Genomic DNA, 8,502 nt, shown 5'->3' with positions numbered 1-8,502 from the left:
CTGGCCAAAAAAAAAAAAAAAAAAGAAAAAAAGAAAAAAAAATTACCCATCACAAAGCCAGAAGTGGACCTGTGGCTCTAGTGATAAAGTGCTAGCCATGAGCACAAAAGCTCGGAGATAGTACTCAGGCCTTGAGTCCAAGCCCTAGGACCAGCATTAAATAAACAACAACAACAACAACACACACACACACACACACACACACACACACACTGCCTCTCAGCCTGCCATCTTTCTGTTTCTCTCCATGTTCTCTATCCACCTGAGTCGGCGGGGTAGCGTCACTACTACTATTCTTATCAGCACTCAGCTCAGCTGGCCTCCTCTCCTGTAATATTTCCTTGGAAACCATCAGCCTCGAATATTTTGACAATCTGCTGTTGTTGTTCCTACATTCAGACTGGAAGCAAATGTAACACACTGAACTGCTCAGAATTTAAAATTTACAAGATGAAATATTTCCCCCTCCCCAGGAGGATCAACCCCCACACTAAATTGTCCCTAATTTCAAACAGACCCTTAGTACCACTCAGCAATTTTTATACTTTATTAGTTTCACAGGAAATTCTAGACCTTCATCATTCTCCAACATCCTGTGTCTGTTTACTCTCTTAAGATTGCCTTGGGTATGAAATTGCAGGAAAAATAAATCTATTCAAAGACTTAACTCTTTGCCTCCTGCATGCCTGTCTGTCGAGGGCCACCAGTGCTCCCAAGCTCAACCATGTCCCTCAAGAATGAACCAGAATCTGTTTTCCTAATTGAGATTGAGGCCCACTTCGCAGCCTCTTGTCCCCCTGCCTCCGTTGCAGATACCCCCATCTTCAGTTCTCAGAATGCTGCTGAGACATGGAGCAGATTTGTCATTCAATGTGACAGATCAAACCCAGTGAGGTCACTTGCCAGAAGCAGATTTCCAGCCTGCCTCCTGGATGAAGCTGAAATCGCATTTCCAAAAGACTATCATAGCAAGAATTCGGTGGATTAGTCCATTGTCCATCACTGTAACAAAAGACCTGAGGCGGGTAACTTTTAAATGGGAAAGAAGTTTATTTCGTTCACATTTTTGGAAGCCCGTCAGCATGGTGGTAACTCTAGTGAAGGGCTCCTGGCTGCATCACTTCGTGGCAGATGGCGTTGTAATGGAAGTCTATGGAACGGGATAGATTCCCTGGTGAAACCGAAAGCCAGAGCATCAGAAGAGGTAGGGCTGGTCGTTTCTAACAATGTTTTAGTGAGCAGTGATCTGGATCCCAGAACTACACCAATCCCTTTAAGAGCAATACAGGACCCTTGGTGACTCCCACGAGGCTCCACCTCTTCATGCTTCTCCACCTCTGGCATCCTCAAATTCCCAGCCCATGCCCTCTGGGAGACAGACACTCAAGCCATCTCCACACCGTAACACCCTGCCAAGGAGAGCGTAAGCCACAACTAGAGGATGAAACTGAAACGTCATGAGACAAAGATTCCAATGAATGGGAAAGTCTTGTCAAGGGAGAAAGACTAGGCAGGATGTAGAAAGGAGCCAACGTGGAGGGAAAAGCATGAAACAAGAGGCCTTGCTGCTTCATGTTCTTCCTCTGGCTCACCACTGACTCTTTCCTGTCATTCCAGTGCCATCAGACAGCGACTCTGAAGAGGTCTTTTCGGATCATCCCACCTAATGTAGCCACTTGGTCACTCATTATGTTTTCATCATTTAATGCTGTGTATAGTAGAGTGGAACTAAGTGATATTTCTCTTCTTGACGTATTGACTCATTTGTTTATTGTCCATCTCTTCCCTCCAAAATGTAATCTCTATGAGAACACAGCTCTTCTAACTCTGTGTCCCAGTTACAAGAATAATACTTCAAAACAGCAAATACTCAGTAATTATTGGCGATTATTTTGTAAAGCTCTCCCAGGTATTCTGACTTTAGTCAAGGAGCTAGGGGCTCCTTCCTGTGCCACTTCATCAGCTGAAAAAAAATAGCCCGGCCGTCTGCCAGTGGCTCACCTCTGTAATCCCAGCTGCTCAGGAGGCTGAGAACTGAAGATTGCTGTTCAAAGCCAACCCAATCTCCAATTAACCACCAAGAGCCAGTGGAGCTATGGTTCAAGTTGTAGCATATCCTTGAGCAAAAGAAGCTCAGGGGCAGCACCTCTGCCCCAGGACCAGCATACACACACACAAAAAAAGAAGGAATTAGGACCAGGTTCTTTCTCTGCTGTTATTTTTCTAATTCTATAATTAGTAAAAATCACAACTAAAATAACAAATTTATGGTAGTGTTTAATCCCCTCTCTTCAAAATAAACAGGCACCGGGAATATTACCACCATTAGGTAGCCTAAAATTGAAATGTTACAAACTCTCCCCAGAAATGGGCTTAATAACGTTTTCAACCTTTAAGGTTTTACACCAATAATATTAACTCTGTTGGGAAATACACCAACGATGTTTGAGGAATTAACTTCTTTTCTGTGGCTTGGGTGATGGGAATGTATTCGGTTCACTCTCATGTTTTAAATGAAGTCAGGTGATTTCGAGCCAAGTACTCATGGAAATGGAAACTGTTTAATGTTGTTTGATCCAACCACAGTATGAAATAAATAGGAATGCAGAAGCAGGTGATGGTTGTGAAGAGTCTTTAAACACAATGTTTCTAAAGCCCAGAACGTGCTCTCCACAAAGCTCCTATGTCCTTCCATTCTGGTATCTTCTTCTTTAATAACTGCAAACATCCAATGACAATAACTTTGAATTATTTATTTTATTTTCCCTATCTCAAACACTGGCACACAATAGATTATCAGCAAGTGTTTCTTGAGTTGCACGGCTCAGATATTTGGTCCATCTGGCTGGTCCTGTGTTCTCTGCCATAACTTACATAGAGAAAGTTTGACCAATAATTTTGTTGGTTTTTTGTTGTTGTTGTTTTTGTGTTTTTGTTTTGGCAGTGCTGAGGTTTGAACTCAGGGCTTCATACTTTTTAAAGGCAGGTATATTTACTGTAGCACATCTCCTGCCTTTTCTGTAGTGTGTGTGTGTGTGTGTGTGTGTGTGTATGTGTGTGTGTGTGTGTGTGTGATTAATTGGAGACAGAAGTCTCACAGATTTTACTTCCCAGGCTGGCTTCAAATAGCAGTCCTCAGATCTCAGCCTCCCGAGTAGCGAGGATTACAGGAGTGAGACACTGGTGCCCAGCTGCACTGGTCATTTCTGACACAGTCTCTCTATTCTTGTATGAGTGCACACTTGAGTGATTGCCTGTGTTAAGCGTCTGACAACAGGCACATTCCACTGCACCGCTGAGAAGGGATTTTATGGGCTTTGATGCTCAAATCGGCCTCGAACCATCCTAAAACCATCCACAAACGCCTGGATTGGCCTGCAGCTTTAAAGGGAGAAAATAAGACTTGTTGGTCTTGGGGCTGGGGATATGGCCTAGTTGCAAGAGTGCTTGCCTTGTATACATGAGGCCCTGGGTTCGATTCCCCAGCACCACATATACAGAAAATGGCCAGAAGTGGCGCTGTGGCTCAAGTGGCAGAGTGCTAGCCTTGAGCAAAAAGAAGCCAGGGACAGTGCTCAGGCCCCTGAGTCCAAGCCCCAGGACTGGCCAAAAAAAAAAAAAAAAAAAAGACTTGTTGGTCTTAATATGAAAGAGAAAAATAAGCTCAAAAATTGCAGTGTTTATTATTTACCACAAAAGGAGCAAAGTAGTTTAAATAAAATGGTCTTGTCTAGTCTTCATAAAAACTGATACAAAGCTGTGGCTCATGAAGTAATCCTAGCTACTTAGGGGCTGAGGTCTGAGGATCACAGTTTGAAGCCAGCCCCATCTAGAAAGTCCGTAAGACTCTTGGTAGAGTACCACACTTGAATGAAAAAGCTAAAAAAGAGAAGCCAAGTCCTCAGTTCAGACTCTAGGACTGGCACCCAAAAACCAAAAACAATAACCAAAAAAAAACCAAAAAAACCCAAACAACCCACACAAGAAAGGCTCTTAAATCCAATTAAACATCAAAAAGCTAGAATTGGAGCTGTGGCTCGAGTAGCAGGGCACTAGCTTTGAGCAGAAAGCTCAGGGACAGTGGCCAGGCCCTGAGTTCAAACCCCAGGACTGACACACAAAAATAAATAAATGAATGAATAAATAAATAAATAGTTAAGTCTAAGGCCACAGAGCTAGTAAGTGGTTGAAAAAGGATCTAAACCCTGGACTGTACATGACAATACCTAAGCTATGCCCCATTCATTTATACTCAAATCCTTTAGAACCAGCTCAAAAATGTATAAGGATGAAGCATTCTCCTGGCTTGAGCAATAAATCAAAGTTACTAGGAAACAATAGCATATTCAGAACTACTACCAGCACAGAACAGAAAAGCTTTACTTTTATTTTGTCAAGTCTTACATTATTTTCAGATGCTTTTCTAGAACTCAGCCACACAATTAAACACTGAAACTCTCCTAAACTTCAGTTTCTCATATGCATACCCAAAGAGATTCTCATACCCACTCAGGGCACAGAGACAGAAGTGGCGCTGTGGCTCAAATGGAAGAGTTCAAACCCAAACCCAGTATTCTAAAAAGAGTAGTAAATACTTCCATTTTTAAATCTTTGTGTCATTTCTGCTTCTCAGAATACCTTATTGAGTCTTTTTTTTTTTTTTTCTTTTATGGCCAGTCCTGGGCCTTAGACTCAGGGCCTGAGTGAACACTGTCCCTGGCTTCTTTTTGCTCAAGGCTAGCACTCTGCCACTTGAGCCACAGCGCCCCTTCTGGCCGTTTTCTATACATGTGGTGCTGGGGAATCGAACCGAGAGCTTCATGTATATAAGGCAAGTGCTCTTGCCACTAGGCCATATTCCCAGCCCCCAGTGAGTCTTTTCTTGAGGCTTTCTACCTTGCCTGCTAGATTTCCCTCTGCCTCCTCCAGGGATCCTAGCCTCATTTCTCCTCCTCTTCCTCAAGCTCCTAGGCCCTTCACCAGCCTTCTTCACGTGATCACTCTGGCTCAGCACTCCCTGTCTACCCAACATCCTTCAGGCTTTCCTTTTTATTCCAAAGCAAGCTAGTAAGGTGCTTTCCTGTCGAGAGAACTTTCTTTCAACTTCAGAGAAAAGATTTGAATTTCCCATAGAAGACAGAATCAACGTATAGCAGCTGTGGTTTTAAGTAGCAATTATTCCTTTTCTCTTTATATTATTAGAATGATCTTGCTTAGTCACTTCCATTACTTTACCCAATTTATCAAAAATCAATTTGTTGATGTGACTGTTATAATAGCTATTTTCCAAAACATTCTCAGGTTTATGGTTTCAATACTGTAGGAAACATTATGCAAGAAATGGGGTATTTTAGGTACTTTGATATTTAGATATTCTGTTTTGTGGCTCATTATTGAAAACACTTCATATGAATTACCAATTTCCAAGAAATAATATAAAACAATAGTGGGCTCCTCAGCTTCCAGAATGCTGACAATACAGAAGATGCTGATGAGTAGAAGAAAGTTAACCCTTTTAGGCTTTACCTCTTCCTCTGTTTAAAGATTTGCCTCATAGACTTTGTGAGGAAGAAAAAAGAGAGTTTTTTGTTTTTTGTTTTTTGTAGAAAGCTCCTGACATATAACATATTTTGGATAATGTGAGTTTCTTGAATTCTCCTCCTTTTCTTCCCTCCCAAATAAGGAAGAACTAATGTCTCCTACAATACTCATTTCCCTTTTGTTGACGATTCTCAATGTGCCTTACAATGTTGTAGTGCCCTGTGGCTCCTACATGAGAATCACGTCTGAAAGTTTTGTGCTAAGTATTAGGATACTATATAATAGGGCTGGGAATATGGCCCAGTGGTAAACTGCTCGCCTCGAATACTAGATAATAGTTACTACACTAACTTAGAAGGGAAATCTAATGATAGCATCTCATGTGTAGCAGTTGCTATTATTTTTGTTACTGAAGTATTTTCATTACCAATGTTTTGACCCACTAATAGTTCAGTCAAGTCAAACTGATTATAAATTAGCTTAAGAAAGTGTGTCCACTGAGTATGGTGTCACGTGCCTGCAATCCTAGCACTCAGAAAGCTAAAGCCAAAGGATCACAAGCTTGAGACCAGCCCGGGCTACATAGCAAGACTGTGTTTTATTAAACAAAACAAAAACAGGAGTGAGGTGGAACTAGAGGTCTGGAGATAAAAGTGAAGTGGTAGAATGCTTGCCCCAAACGCAAAAAGCCCTGGGTTTGATCCCTGCAGTGCACGAGAAAAGGGGAAGGCGATACGTTCAAAATACTTTATATGAGTATAGAGAAATATAATGTTGAAGCCTCTAAGTTTGTATATTAGTACATGCTAATAAAATAATTTTTAAAACAAAAGTTAGGGCTGGGAACACGGCCTAGTGGTAAAAGGCTTGCCTCATATACATGAAGCCCTGGGTTTGATTCCTCAGCACCACATATATAGAAAAAGCTGGAAGTGGCGCTGTGGCTCAAGTGGCAGAGTGCTAGCCTTGAGCGGGAAGAAGCCAGGGACAGTGCTCAGGCCCTGAGTCCAAGGCCCAGGACTGGCAGAAAAAAAAACAACAAAGTTAAACTTCAGTCAATATCTATTTTATCAATCTAAGTTAATTATTTAACAATTGTCAAAATGTCCCACTCTTTATTTCTTTTCACCTTTATTATATTTCATCTGTAATAATACTACTTCTCATGTTCATGTTACTCTGATCTTCAATCCTCACACAGCATAAAGTATAGATCATAGAAAGAGATTTGATTGTGTCATAGAAATATCAATTTGCCACTGTTAAAATATTGTCATTTAGATTATTACTATGCAAAGATTGCTATTTTAATTTCTATACTTAGCTGTTTCTATTGCTTTGTTATTGATGTTATTTCCCCCCCCATCTGAGCACCTCTGATGATAACCCGATCAATGTCTCCACTTCAGTAAGAAACAGCACTTGCAATTCAGCTCCTGCTTCAAAACTAATCATTGCTCTTCCTTTATTCTTGTCATTTATAATTGGCACCATCTTCAACAGCCTCTATCTGTAAGTACTAAAATTCAAAATGAAAAAGGCCAGTACTCTCCTATTTTTTTCTCATCTCATTCTTCCTCATTTTATTTGAGTATTGATCCTGCTATTTATGACCACATCTTATCTCCAGGAAACTCACTGGCGCTCTGGAACTATTTTGTGCAGGGCCTTCATGGCACTTTGTAGGGATATTTGCCTCTGTTTTCTTCGTCTCGGCCACCAGTCTTGATCAGTATCTTCTCACTCCTCACCCAGTACAGTCCCAGCAGCGAAGAACCCTAGGCTTGGCTTCCAGCACTGTCGTGGGCCTCTGGATTTCTGCCACCACACCCCAGCACACCCTATTTGGCTTCCCAGGAGACACATCATGACCATAAAGAAAGGGTGACCTGCTGGAATGACTCTGCTGTGTCGGCTAACTAGGACAGAAAAGAGATGCAAAAGTAAAGGCAATGGATTCTTGTAGCCTATTTCCTCAGCTGTTTCCTGCTAGGCTTTCTTCTGCCCTTTCTTATCATCATTGTCTGTTGCAAAGCAGTAGCCAGTAAGATGAAAGAGAAGGCCCTGCATAAATCCAGCAAACCCTTCCAAGACATGATGATTGCCGTTAACTCTTTCTTTATGTGCTGGATGCCTTACAATGTACACCAGGGCTTGATTCTCTGGAGGAACCATTTGTACTTTTATATGGTCAACTGACTACATAATACCTACAATGTTGACTGTGTCTTTCAATATTGTCTTTCTCCCACACGCTACCTATTTCTTGGGTAGAATTTCAAAAAGGCTTTCAAAAGTCCATTCTTGTTCTGCTTAAATCGACATTCAGTGATGATTCTCCACAGAAAAGACACAAAACCTAAATTCAGAAGCCAAAATTTAAATTCTGAATCCTTACACAAATATAGATTCTTGTCTACCACTAGAGCTATAATCTGTGCTTTTTCAGTTCTATACTCCCTGTATTAGAGAACATCTAGGCTGTACTACAGTTAGATCTATGAATATTAAAAAAAAAAAGTACAAAGCAATAGGTTATGTTGCAAATGTGATTTTTACCTCTTTTGTAATTGTACTAAAATGTATGTAACATAAAATTTTCCATGTTCATACATGTGTGTATTTCACTGGTATTCATGTTGATAATGTTGTGAAACCGTCATCACTGGTTATTTCCCAAATTTTCACCTCATATACAAAGAGGAGCCTTATACTCATTAGATATTAACTATAATTTCATAATTCTCCATTCCATCAACCCCAGCCCCTAGTAACCTCCAGTCTGTCTTGTCTCCAAGAGCTTCCTATTCTAGATCATATCCCCAAGTGAAGTCATACAATATTTGTTCATTTGTATCTAACTTATTTCACTTAGCCTAAAGTTTGCAAAGGGTCATCTATGTAACCATGTCACATAATTTCACTCTTTTATGTCTAAACTACAGTCCATCATAATAGATA

General features: G+C 40.8%; 1 protein-coding gene across 1 annotated transcript; it reads left to right on the top strand.

Annotated features, from left to right (window-relative positions):
- Nucleotides 1-1,082: 1,082 nt before the first annotated feature.
- Nucleotides 1,083-7,924, top strand: Gpr33 (G protein-coupled receptor 33). Its single transcript, XM_048362906.1, is given in 7 exon segments — nucleotides 1,083-1,139; nucleotides 5,302-5,354; nucleotides 6,913-7,221; nucleotides 7,223-7,370; nucleotides 7,372-7,827; nucleotides 7,830-7,872; nucleotides 7,875-7,924. Coding segments are annotated over 7 exon segments (1,116 nt in total).
- Nucleotides 7,925-8,502: the final 578 nt, after the last annotated feature.

Source organism: Perognathus longimembris, chromosome 14, assembly GCF_023159225.1.
Source record: "Perognathus longimembris pacificus isolate PPM17 chromosome 14, ASM2315922v1, whole genome shotgun sequence".
Lineage (NCBI taxonomy): Eukaryota > Metazoa > Chordata > Mammalia > Rodentia > Heteromyidae > Perognathus > Perognathus longimembris.
The sequence above is the reverse complement of the archived record's forward strand: the minus strand, read 5'-3'. Positions and strand labels throughout refer to the sequence as shown.